Below are 21,080 nucleotides of genomic sequence, written 5' to 3'. Positions count from 1 at the left end.
GTTGTGAAAGCAGCTGGGCGTGATGGGCAATTTTAAAGTGGGGAGTAACCTGTTCCGATTCTTGTTAGAAGGGCCCTTTTGAGAAAGCCTGAAGGATGGACTGTAGGCAGAGGGTGTGTATGAGCTGGTGTGCATATGTATGGTGTGTGTGTGTGTGTGTGTGTGTGTGTGTCTGTGTGCGCGCACGCGCCCTAATGAGGGCCGAGGACACAGGCCCAAGGACGTTCCTCCCCACATTCCTGAATGGGTCAGACCCTCATCTGCCGGTGGTTCTCGACCCTGGCTACACACTCACACCCCCCTGGCTGCTTTCAAAGCACACACTGCTGCAGGCCCCACCTCAGACCAGATCAGTCTGACTCTCCGGGAGAAGTCTGACCACAGGTGCTCGCAAGCTTCCAGGTGGTTTTCACGGGCAGCCAGCCAGGCCCCTTGGCTGGATCCGTCCTGTCCTGCCTCTGCCCTTAGCCTCAGGAAGGCCAGGCAGGTCGCCAAGGTCTCACCTTCTGGATCAAGCTGGCAAACTGCAGGTTTGCTGACTGCGAAATATTTAGGACTGTGCTATAGGCATTCTCGCCCCTGTTCTCCAGCATGGCCTCCACTGCCACCCGCCGGCGTGTGCTCTCTATGATGAAAACCGCCGTGTCAAAGGTGAGCGTGTACGTGGAGCAGTCCTGCACAGGCTTCCGCAGCACCCTCTGGCAGTACTCCCTGTGGGAAAGAGACCACCGGGGATCAGGCAGATGGAATGGGGAATGCAGGGCTAGGCCTCCCTACTCACGTATATGAAAGAGCAGACCTAGGCCGGCTGACTGGTGACTACGTCCCCGAAATGGCCGCAGAAAGAAGTTCCTGCTCAAACCTCAGAACACGCCTCCTCCCCTTAAGTAACTTACCGATTGATGCTTTCTTCCGAAGTCTGAGGTGGGAGGAAGGGGAGTGTGTGAGGCGTGGAAAGTGTGAGTAGAAGAGGGAGGGCTTCTCTCAGGTAGGGGCCAGAGGCAGGAGCCCTCAACCCTGTCCAGGCTTAGAATGACCCGGGAGCATTTTACCCCTCCCCAAACCAATTAATCAGAGTCTCTGGGGATGGTGTTTGGTGCTAGGTATTTATATAGCACAGCAAGGCTGACAGCCAATGGTTAATAGGCGACCAGTGAGAAACGTTCTGTATACACGGAGGCCAAACATGTTAGAGATCCTCAGACACGGTGGTTCTTAAACTTCAGTGCATCAGAATCTCTTGCAAGACTTGTTCAAACACAGATTGCTGAGCCCCACCCCCGGAGTTTCTGATTCAGTAGGTCTGTGACCACCAGGCCCAACATTTGCATTTTTAACAAGTTCCAGGTGACGTTGATAATTGCTGATCTGGGACCACACGTTGGCAGCCAATCGGCTGAGGCCACGACCCTTCCCCAGCCAATCGGCTGAGGCCACGACCCTTCCCCAGCCAATCGGCTAAGGCCACGATCCCTATGAAACCTTTGTGCTTTTGAAACTCGCTCTCTCTCTCTGGTATCTCACTGCTGCAGGTGGGTATCTCGGTGCAGGTAGAAGATTGAGCTCGAGCTAGCCCGAATAAAGGCTCTTTGCTTTTGCATCAGACTCGGCTCCCTGGTGGTCTTTGGGGATCACGAATTCTGGGCATAACAGTATATACCCCTTCTCTACTCAGCATGTTTCCCTTTTGGCTTTGGCGACCAGGAAGCTCAGAGCCAAATGTCAAGACGATCTTGATTAATAGCCTAGATGGTTAGAATATTTGCTTCTTCATCCTTCCCTAAAGTTTGTTTCTGCTATTTCTATTTATTGTGTATGTCAGGGTATATATGTCTTCTACCTAAATATCACAGAGTTGGGTAAAAGTTGAGCATGAATTATTTGAAAATATAGGGCGCCTGGGTGGCTCAGTCAGTTAAGCGGCCGACCTCAGCTCAGGTCAGGATCTCGCGGTCCGTGAGTTCGAGCCCCGCATCAGGCTCTGTGCTGACAGCTCAGAGCCTGGAGCCTGTTTCAGATTCTGTGTCTCCCTCTCTCTGACCCTCCCTTGTTCATGCTCTGTCTCTCTCTGTCTCAAAAATAAATAAACGTTAAAAAATTAAAAAAAATATTACATAAATTTAAAATAGGACATTTTCTATTTTTTTCCCCTTCTTTGCTACAGAACCACAAGTCGTCGTCTCCACCTTTTATCTGTTTGGTAGTAGAGGCTCCAAAGAAAGGATTCCTTTTTCAAAACAAAGTTTGAGGAGGTAGGATAACTAGTAGTTCTCATTTTACAGAGGAACTGACTGAGGCCCAGAGAGGGAAGAGACTTGCCTGAAGCCACACAGGAGTGAGAGGCAGAGCCTGGGCTAGACCCAGGCTCCAAGTTCAGTGTTTGATCCATGCTGCCTGCAAGAAGGATGTGCAGGAAATAATCCAGCTCCCCGGGAGCCCCGGATCCACCAGCAGGGAGGGAAAGGAGTCAGGGTGGGGGCTGGGAGGGGCCAACTCACATGGCTGTGGGCAGGTCACTGCGGGCATCCAGCAGGAGGTCAGGGACGCAGTGCTCGTCCTCGCTGCAGCCATTCCAGAAGGGCACCTGGGCCAGGGAAAGCCAGGGAGGGGTGGGTGGGCGGCCCTTTTTGCTGGGGGCCATCTCTCACCCCCACAGCACACCAGCTCCTCTCTCTACCACACTAGATATAGGCTTTGTCTTCTCTGCCCTTTCCACAGACACCAGCCTGCTGTTCCTCGTGCTTTTGCCCAAGTAGCCTCCTCTAATAAATACGTGGCTCAAAACTCAGCTCCTCCTGGGTCTCTCAACTGAGCCGGTAGCACAGAACACCCACCCGCCCCACAGGGTAGTTCCAGTCCACGTTTACTGTGGGGGGCAAGGTCTTAGGTGCTGGGGATACAGGATGAGGAAGACAGCTTCTGCTGTCAGCTCATGGGGAAGAACCGTGTGAATAAATAATTATAGTGTGAAATGTGCAAAGAAAAAAAAAAGATCTGTGGGAGGGATAGGAGAGGCAGAGGGGAGGAAACAGTTATTTTGGTCTGTACCTGGTCAGAGAAGCCTTCAGGGAAGAGACAGTAGGTCAGAGTCTGAAGGATGACCAAGTTAGCTGGATGGCCAGAGGGACAGGGAAGTCGGGAGGAAGGATGAGCCTGTGTAAAGGTCCTGAGGCATGAAGCAGTGTGGTGCGTTTGGGAAATGATGGGTGGTTTAGTGTTGCTGTCGTGTGGGGGGTGGGGAGAGGAGGGAGAGATGGGTGGGGCCAGTTCTTACAGGGCCTCGGCGTCATGCCTTGCAATGGACAGGAGTCACGACTGCTGGGCAGGGGCAGGGGAGGGGGAGGGACAGGACTGTCGGGCCTGCGTATTGAAGGCTCCCTCTGGTGGCTGGGGGCGGATGCACTGGATGGAGGCTAGAGTCAGGGAGACCGCTGAGGAGGCTGCTAAGCGTTCATGCAAGAGAAGATGATGATGTTGGAGGCATCCAACATCTGGATATGGAGAGGAGACAACGGGTGAGGGCCGCCAGAGGTGGGGTCCCTAGGACCTGGAGTTCATCAGAGCTAAGGAGGCGAAGGGCCCAGGACGTTGGCGGAGTCCCTTTGTCCGTGTGTGGGAGGATGGCCGCACCGCTCATTTATACGTGGCGGGGTAGGCTGAGTTCAGTTCTGGGGCACGTTGAGTTTGACACGCCCGTGGTCCTTCCAGCTGAGGAGTGCGACTGTCCCTACCAAGGACACGGCCCGAAAAAGGGGAGGGGAAACAGGTGTCACAAAGGCCACACGGTATCCGAAACCCATGAGCTTTTCTCACAGGTGAGCTCCTTAGCCGCCTCACTCAGATCCACACGCGCGTCCGTGGACGCGTTTCTGTCAAGCACAGCCCTCGGGTTGGCCGTCAAATGGCACACACTTACAGCGAGAAGCAGGCACGCAGCAGCCAGCAGAAAAGGCAGCACAGCCATGTGACAGGGGGCAGGGTGAGGCCACGCAGTGAAGGGACAGAGCGTAAAACACTGAGTCTGAGGACTCTTACAGCGGCCCCCGGGGGCTTCGCTGTAAGCTGGCACCCACATGCCCCTCGGTGACGTCAAGTCTCCGACGAGACGCTCCCCCCCGCCTGGCAGACTGCGTAAAAAGTGTGAAAACTATATTATAACCTTCAGAAGCATTTCCATCCGGTTGATTAAAAGGAATAATTAATGCGATAAGCAAACGCTACACTCAATTACGTGGAACAGCTCATTGCCCCAGGAGGCGAGCTGCCGTGGCGTGGAACAGACGCTAAGTAAGAATCTGTAGAAGAGCGATGGGCGGAGTATGTCTCCTTCGCTAGAGACTGGGCACTAGAAATCCAGATTAACAAGATTTTTAGCAATTTAGCCGCTACTCAAAGCCCTCGATAATATGACCCAGATTGTCTTTTTCAGACCTATTTCTCCTTGACACTTTTTAAATGTTTATCTGCATTTGAGAGAGAGAGAGAGAGAGAGACAGTGAGTGAGTGCAGGAGGGGCAGAGGTGGAGACACAATCAGAAGCAGGCTCCAGGCTCCGAGCTGGAGCCCGACACACAGCACAGCACAGAGCCCGACGCGGGGCTCGAACTCACGAACCGCGAGATCCTGACCTGAGGCGAAGGCGGACGCGTAACCGACTGAGCCACCCAGGTGCCCCCAGCCTGCTTTTTCCCACTTCCATGTCTTGGATATACTGTCAGTTCTCTTGGAACAAAAGCCCACTCTTCGCATTTCTGCATAGCTGAGTCTGGTCTATTCTTTAAGGTCCAGCCGACAGTCACCCCCTCCAGGAAGTCTCCCTGCCCTGTCACGTGATTACTCCATCGCACTGCCTCTGAGCTCACCCCCGGCCTACAACGCTTACTGCCACCTTGCATGGATATCATGAGCCGGGCAGAGAGTGTGCCCTGCCCGTCAGTCTGCATTGTGGGCTTCCACATGCTTGGAGAACGAGTGGCAGGTTCTCATTCGTTTGCCGTAGCGGCTCTGTAATTACTGCGACGAGGAACAACCTTAAATGACTCAGCGTGTCACCTCTGCTCCTCTCCTGGCTCACTGATGAGGACTCTAGCTTGCCAGGCCATTCCCCCCTTCTCGAACTGGGTAACATAACCTCTCTTATACGTCTGTGATGCAGAATCAGGAGAAAGGAGGGAAGGTGTGAGGGTTGAGGCCTGGGTGGTGGAGTCTGGGAGGTCTGGGAAGGCAAAGGGGAGGAGCTGAACGCAAGGAAGGGGTGAATGGGAGCAGAGAGGGGCTTTCAGAAGCATTGCTGTTGGCCACCTGATCCTTTTATGTTGGAGAAATACAAGTAAGAATGTGAGTGATTCTGAAGTTGTTGTTTGCCGGCGGGAGTCTATAAAACTATGAAATTCTCAGAGACACTGCTCAGAGACTGGCCTTCAGAGGCCATGGTCTTCAGAGAGTTGTGGCGAATGTGAAAGTTGTTTCCCGAATCCTTAAGGCTCAGGAATTAGATGTTACGTGTTACAGATTCTGCCTGCTCTCCCAGCACAGCTCAGACAGAATTAAACTGTGACCTTTTCTTTGAGGGGGATTTCGGTGGGAGTTGGAGGTGTGGGGGGGCATGTGAGTGTTCAATACCAGAACGATCTGATGCCCCTGGAGCCAGGGGTTAGGGAGTGTGATTGAGGGGGCTGGAGCACAGCTGCTAGAACCTTCTAGGTGGTTGAATCACCTATTCTGGCCTCCAGTGCCCTCACCTGTAAATGAGGGAGGTGGGTGATTGAGACCTAAGGTCCCTTCTGGTTCTGTGATTCTCTGGGACCTGTTCAGAGCTCACCCTGTGCTGCGGATACAGGGGACCCTCCACCAGGAGAGGCCTGGCCCTCCCCTACAACACGTTCAGCCCGGGTCACAAGGGAGGAGGGATGGAGTCCTGTTGCGGGTTTGCAGGGCAGGAGACAGGAGGGTGCAAGAGGGGAAGAACACCTTTGTACCAGCGCACTCAGGATCTGGGCTTTGGGGAGGAGGTCGGGTGTTGGGGTGGCGGTTGCTGACGGCCAGGGCTGTGTGCCCCATGTGCCGGGATGTACCGAGACACGGAGGGTGGTGGGCCAGCCGTCGTCCAGCATGGGGCCATGGTCCGGGTCCTCCAGGGAGTACTCGACCGAGAAGGCCACCGGCTTCACATAGTCAGCAGTGTCCTGTGTGGGAGGAGATGAGGGAGATGTGAGGAGGCGTGGGGTGCCCATTTCTGGGCCAGGACGCTGAGAGAAAATGTCCACTTTCCTAACACAGGAGGGCTGCTTCCCTGTCGGCCTCAGGGTGAGTCCGGGATGAGGGGGTGTGCTGGATGGATGGAGGTTCAGCAAAAGCTCCCGCTCGGCCTTCAAGGCTGGGCACCTTCCCCGCCTACCCCCACCCAGCGCCTCGGCCTCTAGGGAGCCAGGCTGGGCCCACCACCCCATGTGCACACCCTGTCCAGAGCCCTTACTCCGGCTGGCTCCTTATATGGCATTCGAACTGCCTCTGTGTGCTGATCTCCCTCCTTCAGAAGCACTTGGCACAGGGCTTCACGAATGCGTTGAATCGATGAACGAACAAATGTGTGGACAAAACAGGGGCTCTTCCAGCGGGGGTCCGGGTATGGTTGGTAAAGAAGGGGATGCTTAGAGATGCCTACAAAATCTCCCATGTGGAACCCAGATCCTGACACGAGTGGCTTCTTTGTATCAGGGCAGTGACTCTCAAACTGGAGGTTTTGCCTCCCCGGGGGTGGGGAGGGAGGGGGCAGCAAAACCCTGAGTGCTGAGCCCAACCCCTAGTTGCTGATGCTGGCGGGTCTGGCGTGGGGCTTGGAAACATGCATTGCTAACAGGTTCCCATGTGATGGGGATGCGGCTGGTCCGGGGGCCCAGGCTTTGAGAACCAGGACAATAAACACCTCAGAGGGGGGGCCACATATTAACGGACGCAAGGACCTCCCATATCCGCTCACTTTTCCGACTTCTGGCCTTTGAACCACGGGGGTCGGGTGGGCTCTTAGTGCCCCCTGCTTGCATCTTAAGGCTGGAGCAGTGGCCTGGGCGTTTGGAGTTTCTGGATGAGGCAGACTTCCTATCCTCCTCCTCATCCGTGAAATCAGGCACCAGGCCACTGCTGGTTCCCCCTCTCTGCCAGGCTGGCTGCTCTCGCCTCCTCCTCTCTGCTCGTCCCCGCTATGAGCCTGTCCTACCTGGTCCTCATCTTTAGCCAATGCCTGCTTCCATTCCCTCCGGCCATGGCCCCCGCACCCTCTGTGAGCCCTCACCGAGCCCAGATTTCACCCCCTGCTAAGGAAACGGCAGACATCACAGGGCTGGGGAAGAAGGGATTTTGGAGGTGGGTACCAGAAGTGGTAGAAAGTGTGTCCCAGTAGGGCATGAATATGGGGGGCGGGCAAGGTCTGGGACAGTGTACCCCAGCTGGGCCTCCTGAGGCCCCAGCTGAGCTCTCTGCCTCTCCCTTGGCAGCACCTCATCCAGCTGTGTCCCCTCCCTGTTTGACCTTGGTCTCTGCTGGTGGGGCTACTGGGCGTCAGGCTCACCAGGACATGGAAGTTGATCCGCTCACAGTGCTGCTGGCTGGAGGAGAGCAGGACAGCTCGGTTGGTGTATCGGTCCCCGCCCTCATCCAGGTGGGCCCTCGGCGTGTACCGCCTCTCATCCATGGTGGCGTTGTATCTGATGCCTGGAGGAGGGGGAGGGCAAGACCGTGAAGGCGGAGCCACATTTCCACTCAAGGCTCTGCCTGTCTTTTAAGAGAGCCTCCTGAAAGCCAGCCTCCTCCAGGAAGCCCTCCAGGCTGGCCGGGGAAGAGCTGCTCTTCTCTTCTCACCAGGCCCTAGTGTGGGTGGGAAACTCGGGTGCACAGAGTGAGAAAGGAGAAAAAGGAGGGGCAGATGGGGCTGGCAATGAAGGGAAAGAGAAAGAGACAGAGATGTAGGAGAAATCAACGTGGTGGAAGAGGAGACAGAACGAGCGGCCAGGGCGATGCCCTCGTCTGAGCCCCTCCTGGAGCGCCGGACGTCCCCGCCTCTCCCTTCACCTTCCCAGGTCCCGTCAGGCGTGGGTCAGAGCCTCCACAGGCCGCAGTTCCCACCCCGCGAGCCCTTCCCACTAGCTGCTCCAACCTAAGACACTGCTCTGGGGTTGAAGGCCTGCAGCCTCCTTCCCTGTAACTGGGCTGATCTTTTGCCAAATCCAGGAAAAGCCTCATCTCGTCCCCTGTACCCCAGCCAGCCCTCTGGGTGCACCGATTCTTGCACCTTCCTCTTTTTATAAATAGAAGTTGAAAGAAGCGCACAGCCACCCAGGCTCGCCTTTACCTCTCCCCCACCACCCCCCCCCACCCCCCATCCTTCTGGTGAGCCCTGCTCCCTGGCTGAGAAGCTTTCAGAAATCCCAGTTTCCTGCAGTCTGGTCCCAGAACCTGCAGCTGTCACTTCCTGGGGCCGCCTGGGTCCAGGGCTGCCGTGAGTAGGCGCCTGGCTCAGAGGGAAACTGCCCTGCCCTAGACCGACACCCACTCTGAGCAGTGACCACTCCCACTGGGGGTTTCATCTGTCTGACCCTCTCATTTCCTGCTTCCCCTCCTGGGTCTGACTCTTCCTCTGCATCCTGGCTGTCCCAGTTCCCTGTTCTCGTCCCAACTTTGCATCCCAACTCTTTCCTTCTGCCTCTGGCCCCTCCCTTGCTGGTCACTGCTGCTCACTGCCATCCCCTTGCTTCTTGGAATTAGATCATCAAATGCAGTCATCAAGGTGGCTCGAGTTGTGACCTGGCCCTTAAAACCTATTGCAGTGAAAGCCCTGGTTTTGAAACAGAGCAGTCCCAAAGTCTATGAAAGGTGGGGGGTGGGGGGGGGGGGTGGTGGTGGAGATAGGGGCTGGGGAGAACGGGGAGAGGCCTGGTTTACCGACTGTGTCCGTTTTGAAATGGGGTGCCAGGAACACGGGCGTGAAGCAGAGGAAGGCGGCCAGGCAGGTGGCGTCCCTGCCGCTGCGTTTGCAATCCCTGTGGAAGATGTTAATCTTGGACGGCTCAAAGTGCAGGCTGGCGTTGATCTGAACCACAGGACGGGACCTGGAGCAGAAGAAGGAGTAGCTGGAGGGTGGGGCGTGTGGCTGCTACGGGGGCCCAGCAGAGCGGGGGACGGAGGCGGTGGGAAGCGGATGGAAATGGGATCTGGAAAATCTTGGAGGAGGGCGGAGAGGGGCCCCGGAAGTTAAGGTTTTGGGCAAAACAGGGACGGGTGGGTGGAGGGCAGCCACATAGCCCCTGGAGGCAGCCCTTCAACATTTCCCAGGGGCTGTATTTGCTGCAGACCACACTGACTGCCTCCTGCCTCCTCATCCCATCCCTGGACAGCCATTGGAATAATCTGGAGAGTTGTAAAAAACCCTGATGCCCAGTTTGTCCTCCAGATCAAATCAAATCAGGATTGGCATCGACCTGTCTGAAAGCAGTGCCTCTCGAATTTTAATATGCTCGCACATCTCCAGGGGATCTTTAAAATGCAGATCCTCACCCAATAAGTGGGGACCAATTCTGTATTTCCAGTAAGCCCTCGGCTGAAGCTGTTGCTGTTGGCCCAGGCCCAAGCTCTGAAGAGCAAGGTGTTAACGCTTCCAGGTGGTGGCAATGTGTGGCCAGAGTGGAGAACCATTCGCTGTTGGAGAGATTCCCCATCGATCCACCCGACAAGACCCTATCCAAGCAGGCATGGAAATGCAAATGTATTCTTGTATTGGTCTAAGGAAAACATAATCAGAGAACAAAGTACACTGCCTCTCCAAAGCACGCGTTTCTATAACAAGGAGGAAGTGTAGAGTGATATTCTGTGCTAATGCCCCGCTCTTAGCCTAAGGAATTGTGCCTCTCCTGCGCTGTGCCGTGGAGAGGGGGGTTTGGGTCTTGGCTCCACGGTTCCTCATGGACCTCGGGCAGGTCACATGATCTCTCTGAGGGGGATGTGAGAGCCAAAGGAGGTAAGTGAGAGGGGCCCTTTGTGTAAAGTGTAGAGTGTTGTGTAAACACAATAGCTTACGTTAGCGGTTCCCAAACTTGGCTGCCCGTTGGAAACAGATACCTGGGGAATCTTGAAAGTTTACTGCTGGCCTGGGCCCCTTCCCTAGACGTTCTGCTTTACGTGGTCTGGGTAGAGCCCGGCCTGTGAGAGTTTGAAAAACTCCCGGTTTGTGACAACACGGTTGGGTCTAGAGGGCATGATGTGAAGGGAAATAAGTCAGGCGAAGACAAACACCGTGTGCCTTCACTTATATGCGGAATCTAAAAAGCGAAACAAACGAATAGACCAACAAAGAGCAGCACTAGACCTATAAATACAGGGAACAAACTGAAGGTTGTCAGAGGGGAGGGGGAGGGGGAGAGGGCGGTACAGGCTACTGGTTGCGGAATGTATACGTCATGGGGGTGAAAGGCGCCACATAAAGAATACAGTCAATGATATTACAATAGGTATGGTGACAGGCTGTACTTGTGGTGAGCACAGCATAATGTATAAACTTGTCGAGTCACTATGTCGCACACCCGAAACTAATATAATGTGTGCATCGCCTATATGCGAATTAAAAAGAGAGAGAGAGAGAGAGAGAGAGAGAGAGAGAGAGAGAGAGAGAGAGAGAAGCTCCCAGTCGATCCTAACGGGGCAGTTTGAGATCCACGGGGTTGGATCCCAGAGTCTTCCCAGAAGGCCCGGACCCACAATTGTACCACTGCTGAGGTAGCACTTAGGTTTAGACCTCAAAAGTTGGAGCTTGCATGGGTCCTTTCTGCAGACTGATTCTCTTGGGGTGTGTGTGCATGTGTCTTGTTTCCTGCAAAGGACTTGGTTTACTGACCTGCTAGGCCATGTCTACTGCCTACCCTGGGTCTTGCTCACCCGGAACCAATACACTGAACCTTTACCGCCCAAGCCGCTCTTGCTGTCACCCCCAGAGATCCACGAGCCCCAATATGCGAAGGGGACCTGCAGAGAGAGGCCGTGGCCCCGGTGCACGGCACCCCCAGCGCTGCCTTTAGATGGCCTAGAGGTGTGGGGCAGTGAATGCTCTGGCCATGGAGGATGGGGGGATACGAGGATCCCCAGATACACTGCTCTCCCTCCTCCCCTACAATGGTCTGTTGCAAGAAGCAGAGATGTGTCCCACCTCGCTGGAGATCCGGTGGGCAAGTGAGGCCCCACTCACACCTGCTCCCCTTTTCTGCTTCAGCATCCTTGACCTTCACCTCTGCCTCTGGGACGAGGCCCTTCCCAAAGCATTAGCATGACCTCTAGTCTGGGGCTCTGTTTTCTAGGCAACCCAGGCTAGGACATCTCCCAACCGGGCCATAATATTCTTGGCGACTGAGAGCGTGTCCACTCCTTTATTCTCCCCGGGGAGTCGTTAGGATACCTCTGTTTCATGCCTTTTTTTAAGTTGTATGAAAAATGGGTCTGTGTTCGTATAAAATTACACGCAGGTGGAAAAAGATGGGTTGGAAATATGCCAAAATGCTAACAGCGGTAATGTGAAGTGGATGAAGCCCTGAGTGAGTTCTTTATTTTATAATTTTTCTTTAAGTTATTGGATTTATAATGAAAAATAGCTCATCAACATACATGAAAAATTAAGCCTTTTCTGGCTCAAAAATTGCCAACACATCACATGGCAAAATATATGGAGTTTTAGAAAGCTCCTTTTTTTTTTTTCTTTTTAAAAGCTGTAGACCATTGCTAAAGAGAGGCCCTGAAAAAAGAAAGAAAGAAAGAAAGAAAGAAAGAAAGAAAGAAAGAAAGAAAGAAAGAAAGAAAGAAAGAAAGGTCCTGAGTGCAGATGGGTGGCAAATATCTGATGCACTGGTGCAGAAATGAGACCCTCAAAAAGGAAAGAAGAAGTCCCAAGGGGTTTGGAGGAAAGAAATCTGTATTATGTAAAGGTTCTTTCACACTAGGGGAGAAGGGAGATCCTTCCAGCTGATAAGAATATCCTCAGCCTGTCCTTTAAGTAGCTTGAAAAGCTGAAGTGGAAGAAGTGCCCAAACAGCCAGAACTTTTCGGACAAATTCTAAGAGGGGCTTTTGGACACTATAATCTTAGAACTCTGTGGGAAGAGGGATTTGGACTTCAAGACAGCTTACAGTGATTCCACAGAAAGGAAATTTGTAATCACGAGAGGATTAAGAACATGAGGATTAAGAGGGTGAGTTTGGCTGACAATGATTGAAGACAAAGGGACAAAGGTCCTGAAGAATATTTTTAAAACCCGCTGTCTGGGCGCCTGGGTGGCTCAGCCGGTTCAGCATCTGACTCTTGGTGGGGCCCTGATCTCAGGGTCGTGGGAAGATGGCTCTGCACTGAGTGTGGATCCCGCTTCAGATTCTCTCTCTCTCTCTCTCTCTCTCTCTCTCTCTCTCTCTGCCCTTCTTCCCTGCTCTCTCTCTGAAATAAATACAAACAACAGGCCCCTTCCCCCTCACCCCCCACCAAACCCCAGTGTTCATCCTGACCCTCAGCGAACCCACCACAAAATCACAGCATTGCCAAGGGCGCCCACCGCCAGGTCCACCAGCCCATCCTCGTTGAGGTCCAGTTGTCCGTGGATGCTGCAGCCAAAATACTGGAGGCCGGGAACCAAGTCGGAGGCGGCAATTCTCTGCAGGAAGTAGGAAGAGAAAGCCAGGCATGGGCACTGTTCACACAGGGCAGGACAGGACAACCTTCGGGGAAACTACAATTGGGAGCATTGGAGAGAGCCCCTTTGGAACCATCAGGAAGCTTCCGGCCCAAAGCCCAAACAGACCCCGCTCCTGGTCTGTCTGTCATGGCACCTAACGTCAAGTCATTCTTTTGGATTAAGATCTCGCGTCTTAAAAGGGTTCCCCATTAACTGTAAATACATGTTCCCTGGCAGGTAACCCAGCGGCCTCCTTGACCATGGTGTGTTAGACTACCTTACTAAGAAAATACGTAGGCAAAAGTGAGGACCCTGAGGGCATGGGACCCGAGATGGGTCCCTCTTGAGGCGGGCAAGGTTTCCAGCATGTGGCATTTCCAGAGAAGAGCAAGCCCACGTGGGAATTCTCCACTCTCTGTCAACTGCCTGCGTGTGTGTGTGGTGGGGGGGATGGGGAGTGAGGTTAGGGTCCCTGGGGTTTTGTTGTTGCAGGGGGAGATAAAGCTACGCAGGGAGAGGGTGCCCACAGGGGTGATAGGAAGGTCCAGAAGACAAATGCACCCGTTTCAAAATCCCGACTTGAGGCAACTAGAGCTATAGGCCAGACTGGGGTCCTTTCCTGCAGGAGGGCACAGAAGAGGCTCCGGAACCGGATGCTCCAGCAGGAGCGGCCAGGACTCCTGGTCCAGCTCCAGCTGTGGACGGGGAGTGGCACCTGCTTCGGCGTCTTTAGGAGGCTGGCTCGGAAGCCGTGGAAGATGTAGATGGCTCCTCCGTGGTTGTCCTCCAGAGGGGCTCCCACCACCACGTCGTTGTAGGAATCCTGGTTGAGGTCCCGAACCGAGGCTATGGAGGACCCGAATCGGGCATTCTGGTAGCCGTGGGAATCCTTCAGTGTTCCGTTATAAACAAACCGGTTCTGCGAAACCAGGGGTGGAAAAAGGCTCGGGCTCAGGGGGATGTGGCAGGGACCCTCAGGGTCATGGTCCCCTCTGGCCTGCAGCACCTTGTCTCTAGCTCATGTTCCCCAGAATTCCTGCTCTCCCCGGCCTGGCTCAGCGGGTGGGCACTGGCCTCTGGGGGTGCACCCAGTGAAGGCAGGGCGGGGCCAGGTGCCTCAGAGGGCTCCGCCCCCCCCCCCCCCCCCGCAGTAGTACCTGTCTCAGGGTGTAGACGTACACCCGGCCCCGCTCTCGGCCCTCGCTGAAGTACATGGGGGCGCCCACCAGCAGGACATCAGTCACCCCGTCGCCGTCGATGTCCACAGAGGTGATCTCGCTCCCGTAGTAGGAGCCTATCTGCAGCACAGGGGTGGGAGAGGGCAGTGCGCTGGGCTGCATAGGGAGCCGAGGACACCCTTCCACTTGGAACTTGGGTGAACAAAGACAAAGGGTCCTCCCTTCTCACCCCCCTCTCCCCTCCCGTGGAGTGGACTCACCTATTTTCACTTGGTCCCATCTTTCCCTCTTTCCTCCCCTTTTTTTTTTTAAATGTTTATTTATTTATTTTGAGAGATAAAGAGAGAGAGAGAGAGAGAGAGAATGAGCAGGGGAGGGGCAGAGAGAGAGAGGGAGAGAGAGAATCCCAAGCAGGCTTCAAGCTGTTGGCACTGAGCCCCACTTGGGGGTCAATTTCATGAACGGAGAGATCATGACCTGAGTCGAAATCAAGAGTCAGATGCTTAACTGTCTGAGCCACCCAGGCGCCTCTCCTCCTTTTTTTTTTTTTTTTTTTAAGTTTATTTATTTTGAGAGAGAGAGAGAGAGTGAGGAGGGGCAGAGAGAGAGAGAGAGACAGAGAGAGAGAGAATCCCAAGCAGGCTCCACAGTATCAGCACAGAGCCGGACTCGGGACTCCATCCTGCGAACTGAGATCATGACCTGAGCCAAAATCAAGAGCCTGACACATAACTAACTTAGCCACCCAGGCGCCCAAACCTCTTGTCTCTCTCTGTCATCCCACCCCCTCCACCTCTTCTTTCTTCCCATTAGTGAATTTTATGGATTGCCATTTATTCTGTTTGTAAGCAGCACATATCATGGCAAAAAATGAGCAAAATTAGAAAAAGGTATGAAGAAGAAAATAAAAGTGACCCGTTGTCCAAACATCCAACTATACGTCCCATGTTATAAGATTTTAGTGTATTTTCACCGAGTCTGTTTTGTCTAGAGTGTGTGGCTTGTTTGTGTGTGTGTGTGTGTGTGTATGACTTTATTTTCACAGTCTGGGATCATACTATATATAGAGCTTATATATGATTTTTGAATAAAGCAATGGGTCATGAGCACTTTCTCCATGACGTGTTATATTTTTTCCTACAACATGATCATTGGTGGTTTTATAATATTCCAAATTATGCATGTGCCACGTGTATAATCAATCCTCTTGTTGGACACGTGGCTCATTTCAATTTTTTTTTTTTAGTTTATATTTTGAGAGAGAGAGAGAGAGAGCAGGGGAGGGGAAAAGAGAGAGAGAGAGAATCCCAAGCAGGCTCTGTGCTATGAGCGCAAAGCTGGACGCTTTGGATCCCAGGAACCATGGAGATCACGACCTGAGCCGAAACCAAGAGGTGGGCACTGAACCCACTGAGCCACCCAGGTGCCCCGAGGCTCGTTTCGATTTTTAATGTTACAAATATCCTGGGAATAGCACCTTGGACGGGAGATTATGTTTTCTTTTTAGCATTTGAGCACTCTGTGTTCCTCTCCCACCTTGGGGGCCGTGCCCCCCCCCTTCAACGAGGGGGCCACTCACCTATTCAAGTCAGAAAGCTGAGGGTCCTCCCCGGCTCCACCGCCACCTCTCCCACCCGCAGGTTCCCAGCAAGCCCTGCCTGGAGTGCGCCAAACACGTCCTGAGTCCGTCTCCTTCCCTCCTCTGCGGTTTCTTCCCCGGGAGAGGCACCTCTGCCGAAGGACCCCCTGCCTCACCCTCCAGTTCACCCCTGCGGGCAGCCAGAGTGGCTTCTAGCAGCTGACCACACCACTCCTTTGCTTTCGGAGGGGTGCAGGGGGAAGTCCAAGTTCTTCAGTGTGACCCTCTTGGACCTGCCTCCCTCCCTCCCTGGCCTCTGCCTACACCCCCTCCCCGCCCTGCACCTCCAAGTTCCCACACTCGCTCCTGACATTCCCAGTGATTTCTCCCAAAGCCCCGGGCCCTGGCTGGGTTCCAGGCTTCCCTCTGCACATACTTTTCTCTTGTCTGCCCCGCTCTCCCCTTCTCCCTTCCGGACAATGTCACCACCCTCAGGTCACTTCCTGTTAGAAGCTGGCCCTGGCCTGCCCTGCCATTTCCCTTTCCACTGCCTGCAAGGGGTGCCCCTCTGCAATCACCCCCAGCCCCACACTAGCACCTGTTCTCCACCCCCGCCCCCACCCAAGAGTGGGCACCCTGTCCCTGCTGTGTCTCCTCCAGGCCTGGGCATAGACAATAACATAACAAATATAATAAATGTTTATTGGACCAGCGGGTCACTTAGGAAGGACGAAGGAGTCCCTCCCAGGGACAGGCCTGTGTGACATGCTTTACAGCCTCAGGTTAGCTCGTATGAGCCTCATGCTACCTTAGGAGAGATCACTGTCCTCATTTCACAGGGAACAAACTGAAGCTCAGTGAATTTGAATCACTTGCCCAAGGTCAGATGGCTGGCTACAGCCAAACTGGGTTGAAAGTCCGGTCTGACACCCGAGCCCGTGATACTCCCTCCCCCAGCCGCCTCTTGGCGTAGGGTGCTTTCAGGAGAAATCCATCGTCCGGCATTAAAAGCTTTTAACTGAGGAGAAAGATAGAAAATACAGAAGAGGGGAAAAGGGAAATTCTAAACACAGGGTGGGGGAGGGAAGAGCTATCCCTACCTAAAATAATTAAGAGGCAGACAGAGAGCAAATAAGGGAGGAGTGGGGGGAGGCATTTGTCTAAATATGTGGCCTCAGCTATGTGGGTCACGGTGATTTGGAATCCACTTAATTTAGCTGCCTTCAGCACTGCGGTTTCTCGTTCGGATGTTGGAGGCGGAACCAGGCAGTAAAAATGTCATAAATTCATCAGCAAATTCCCTCCAGCTCTCAAGGTCTAGCCTTGGATTCCCGAAGAGCCAGCCCTGGGCAGAGTGTGGGCAGGCACGCTGGAGGCTGGGGGACAGAGCAGTGCCCCAGGTCTGCCAGTGCCCTTGAGACGGGAAGGGGAAAGAGAATGATGGCTTCCTGCACCTTGGAGGGACTTTGGTTAGACCCAGGGAGGAGCCTGTCCTCATGGCGACAGGCCAAGGGCAGGGGGCAGGGCTGTTCCTGGGCTCCGCAGAGCCGAAGGTGAGCTGGGAATGATGGGAAGGGCCTGGCTAAGGCCCAGCCCAGGCCCAGGGTGCCGTGGATGCTGAGTGTGGCCAGGTGGGGGTGGGGGGGCTGGTTTGGGGTTGTCAGGGGTCAGGAGGCAGTTTCATGCAGAAAGTCCTGGATTCTCAACCCGACCCAGCCTCGAATCCACCATGTAACTTGGAAAAGGGATGTGGCGTCTCAGGACCACAGGTCCCCTCGGCTGTTGGCATGGCTTGGATCAGAAGAACCCTGTTTCCCGATCTTTCACTACCTGTGACTCTTATAGCTTTTCAGTTGGCATTCGTGACCACCCAACACGAGACTCTTAGCGACACAGTCTGGTTCCCACGCGGCCCAGGCAGGGCAGGGGCTGTACCACTCTGCACTGTTCCCATTCCAGGAACAGGAAAGAGCTGGCGTCCTGGTGGACCCACGGGGCCTCGCTGTGGGTGCGTTTGCAGCTGCTCCCGCTTCTGGCAGCATGAAGGCGGGCGTGAGGAACGTGACCATCCCCCCTGGGATGCCTAGGGGCCCTGGCAGTCCGAGCCGGGGGCCTAGGTGCTGCCTCTAACCCTGAACTCTGGATGTGAACAGAGAGAAGCTGGCAGCCAGGGGCAGAGGTCTGGCACCAGAGACAAGAGGCAAACAGATTCTCCCGGGTTCTTGCTGTCGCAGGGACCACGGCCTGGCTTTCTGGGGATGAGACAGTCCAGCTCCAAGGCTGGTATGAAGGAGGTGTGTGACCCCCAACCGGGAAGGATGTCTGCGAAGGAAGAGCAGAGCCCCCGCCAGCCCAGCCTTGCCCACATGCCCTCCCGCCCGGCCCCTGCCCCCAGCCTCCCCCTCCATTACCTGTTCACCCCGCAGGGCCTGGTGGATGGTGAGACTCCGGTTGTTGTGCATGGTGAACAGGATGGCTTTGCCCGTGTGGTTGAACCGGGGTGCTCCTGCCACGTACACCCGCCCCTGCCTGGAGGACACGACCGACGTGACTGTGTACCCTGCCACGGGAGGAAACAGGCTGGTCTCTGCCCCAGCTCCTCGGCTGCGCCTGAAGGGCCAGCCGAGGGAGTGCATTCAGGGCAGGCTGAGCAGATGTGAAGCAGCGGGGTGGTATTTCCTAGGAACAACTGGGGAGGCCTGGAAGAGGCAGGGCTCAGGAGGCGGGTAGGGAGGGTGGGGAGAACTCATGCGCCCCACCCCCTGCTGGAGGAAGCCAAGGAAGCCAGGTGGGGCTACGAAAAGGCACTGCTGACCTGGAATGTGCACGTGCCCCCGGCCCTTTCACCCGCGTCCCGAGACGTGTGAGAGAGAGCAGGGAGGAGGGAGGTGATGAGCCCTGGCCGCGCTTCATCTCGTATGGGGCAGGCTTTGATTTGCAATCTCCGCCAACTGTCTCTCTCAGGGACCCGCCAGTGTCCTCGCTACTGCAACCTGCTGCTGGGTGGTCTGGAGAACTACAGCACTGGCTGTCCAGGTGGGAGAAGCCGCTCCACTGGGCATCGACGTGGGGTCCCAGCGACTCTTGTGGCCCCAGAGCTTTGCAGCCTCAAAGGATGGAGCCCCCTCCTCTCGGTCCCACACATACGCCACGTAAAAGAGGCAGAAATGGAAACCAGGGGCTCTTTGGGAAAGGCCACCAATCCGTGTCCTCAGGATGGCTTTGCCCTATCACTACCCAGCACGGGGGACGCACGCAAAGCCTAGAGCCCCACTTTCTGCCAGATGGTTGAGAGTGGATCCCGGTTTTTAGATGCCTCGTCAGCAGTTCTGGGCTACTTCCTGGTAAACGGATGTCTCTTTCTGCCATGTGTGCACGTGCGTGGGCATATGTGGGTAACACAACCACTATGGTTCCGCTGGTTGCTTGTGTAGCGGCTGCAGGATGTGCAGACGGGTTGATTCAGTGGCTGGGAGAACAGGTGCAGTAGGGCGAGCTACTCTGGTTCCAGACACGGTATTTTTGACTCTTAAAGGTGTATTCTGGGAAATGGGGCTCGAAAGGTCAGCGAAGCCAGAGTGTTGCATAGGCTGTGTTGGCTGTGTATTAACACAACCATAAATATATGAGGGTAGGGTGGGATCAGCCTCGCAGAGTGGGGCCGAGGTGTCTTCTGAGCCCTCAGTGGTGCAGCTGAAAATGTTCCCAATTAGCCCTGGGCTTTGGGCTTCCTCAGAAGGAGACACAGCAGTCATGGGAAGGGCTTGGGGGCCGAATGTCCTAGGGGCAGGCGTGGGCCTCTCAAAGCAACAAGCAGCATTGAGAACTTCCTGCTTCCCACAGTCTGCTGGCTGTAGCTTACATTTCCATGTGGTTCTTTGGCCAGCAGGCAGGGCCATCCTGAAAGCTGGACCGGCCTCCCAGAAGGCCTGACAAGATGACAGAAATCTATATAGTTTCCTTGCAGGGAGGCGGAGAGCCTGGTCTCCCAGTCTCCTTCCTCCAAACCTCCCCTCTCCCTTGGGGCATGTAGGAAGGAATCTTCCAGAGACCCCAGACCCTGCCCTCATGGATGAGCCCCAGAGGGAGGAGGAAGGAAGAAGGGCTGTGACAGTGGGTAAGGCAAGATAGTTGGGCCTCATGAGGGTTTTTTGGTCTGGTTCTACCCCACTAGGGCCCCCTGGGAGGAGGAAGACAGTTATGCTGGGCCAGGAAGAGGTGGATTCATCCCGCTGCCCCTCACTCAGATACCTTCACTATCTCCCTACTACCAACACGAAAAGGCTCCAACTCCTTAACCTGGCGTTCGAGGCTTCCTGCTACAAACTGTGCCAACCTGCCTTCCCCTTCCCCCTCCTGCTCCACCCCTCTGTTCCATCCTGGTCTACTTCCTGTGTCCTGACCCCGCCTAGCACTTTCCACACCTCCCCCCTTTGCTTGAACCTTCTTGGTCTATTCAGTCTTTTTCTGCCTCAGAGACCCGGTGTCAGCCCCAGAACGTGCACAGTGGGGGCCGGAGTGTGCCGGCCACTGGTCCACGACCACCCACAGTGCTGGTCCTGCTCACTTGGGCCCTGGTCACCAATGTTATTGAGAGAGAGAGAGAGACAGAGAGAGAGAGAGACAGAGAGAGAGACAGAGACAGAGAGAGACAGAGAGACAGAGAGAGACAGAGACAGAGAGAGAGAGAACGAGCGGGGAGGGGCAGAGAGAAAGGGAGAGAATGAACCCCAAGCAGGCTCTGCACTATCAGTGCAGAGACCAGGCAGGGCTCGATCCCGCGAACCTCAAGATCGCGACGTGAGCTGAGATCAGGAGTCGGATGCTTAACTGACTGAGCCACCCAGGAGCCCCTGTGCTGCTCTTTAACGTCTGCTTCCGAAGTGCTTAATGGGAAGTGACTTCTGCCTTGATGGTGACCGTTAACAATAAAAACGAACATGGACTTCTCCTCCACGTGCATGTTGCCTTGGGAGGCAGCTCAGCATGCCCAAACCCTAGCCAAGGCGGAAGGTTTTAAAGGCACACCAACAGTGGGCCTGGTGTCTAGAAGCATCGACTGAGGCACATTTCAGGTACAGGTGCTTTGCTTACCATTTATTCTACCTGTTTATGGAGAGCCCGTTGCATGCCGGGCATGGTGCCAGGTGCGGATACCAGGCTGAAGAGGCAGCGGTCCCTGACCTGTGCCTGGACATTCGCAGGATATTCACACACAGGTCCTTGTTTCACGTGGGGGCACGTTCCCCCGGGCCCCTCCTCGCCCGCGCCCATTCACCACACTTAGCTCGGGCTCTTACCTAGATAGGCGCCATGATTCTTGAGCTCCTCGGGAAATTCCTTCAGGTAGGACTCGCGGAGGGGAATGACCTTCCCGCCACTGGTCTCCTTCAGCACGGCTCCGTTCCAGTCATAGGCGCCAACGGCTCCCAGCAGAATGCCGTCCTGACGTCGGGGAGGGGACACACATCAGCTCGTGTCCCCGGGGGGCCCCTTGCTGGGAAGCCACCTCCAGGTTCTGCACAATGAAGCATCCACCACAGCCTCTTTGGACACCTTCTCCTGTGTTCACTATTTAACTGACTTCCAGGCAGGGTTCTTGACTTTTGAGTGAGGCCAGGACCGT

The 21,080-nt window shown here is 54.9% G+C and overlaps 1 protein-coding gene across 2 annotated transcripts in view; it reads right to left on the bottom strand.

Moving 5' to 3' along the window:
• ITGA11 (integrin subunit alpha 11) overlaps window positions 1-21,080 on the bottom strand; it is a 123,819-nt gene that overhangs the window by 13,935 nt on the left and 88,804 nt on the right. For both annotated transcript variants that reach the window (XM_053888919.1, XM_053888920.1), the window contains 10 exons: window positions 20,755-20,899; window positions 17,866-18,014; window positions 13,855-13,995; window positions 13,413-13,616; window positions 12,546-12,676; window positions 8,938-9,104; window positions 7,568-7,710; window positions 6,075-6,185; window positions 2,499-2,584; window positions 504-711 (listed from right to left, as the gene is read on the bottom strand). In XM_053888919.1, coding sequence (XP_053744894.1) covers window positions 504-711; window positions 2,499-2,584; window positions 6,075-6,185; window positions 7,568-7,710; window positions 8,938-9,104; window positions 12,546-12,676; window positions 13,413-13,616; window positions 13,855-13,995; window positions 17,866-18,014; window positions 20,755-20,899 — 1,485 coding nt within the window. The remainder of the gene's footprint in view (window positions 1-503; window positions 712-2,498; window positions 2,585-6,074; window positions 6,186-7,567; window positions 7,711-8,937; window positions 9,105-12,545; window positions 12,677-13,412; window positions 13,617-13,854; window positions 13,996-17,865; window positions 18,015-20,754; window positions 20,900-21,080) is intronic.

This window comes from Panthera pardus, unplaced genomic scaffold, assembly GCF_024362965.1.
Source record: "Panthera pardus isolate Hobbes unplaced genomic scaffold, ASM2436296v1 HiC_scaffold_24, whole genome shotgun sequence".
Classification (NCBI taxonomy): domain Eukaryota; kingdom Metazoa; phylum Chordata; class Mammalia; order Carnivora; family Felidae; genus Panthera; species Panthera pardus.
This window is presented reverse-complemented; position numbering and strand designations above follow the sequence as displayed.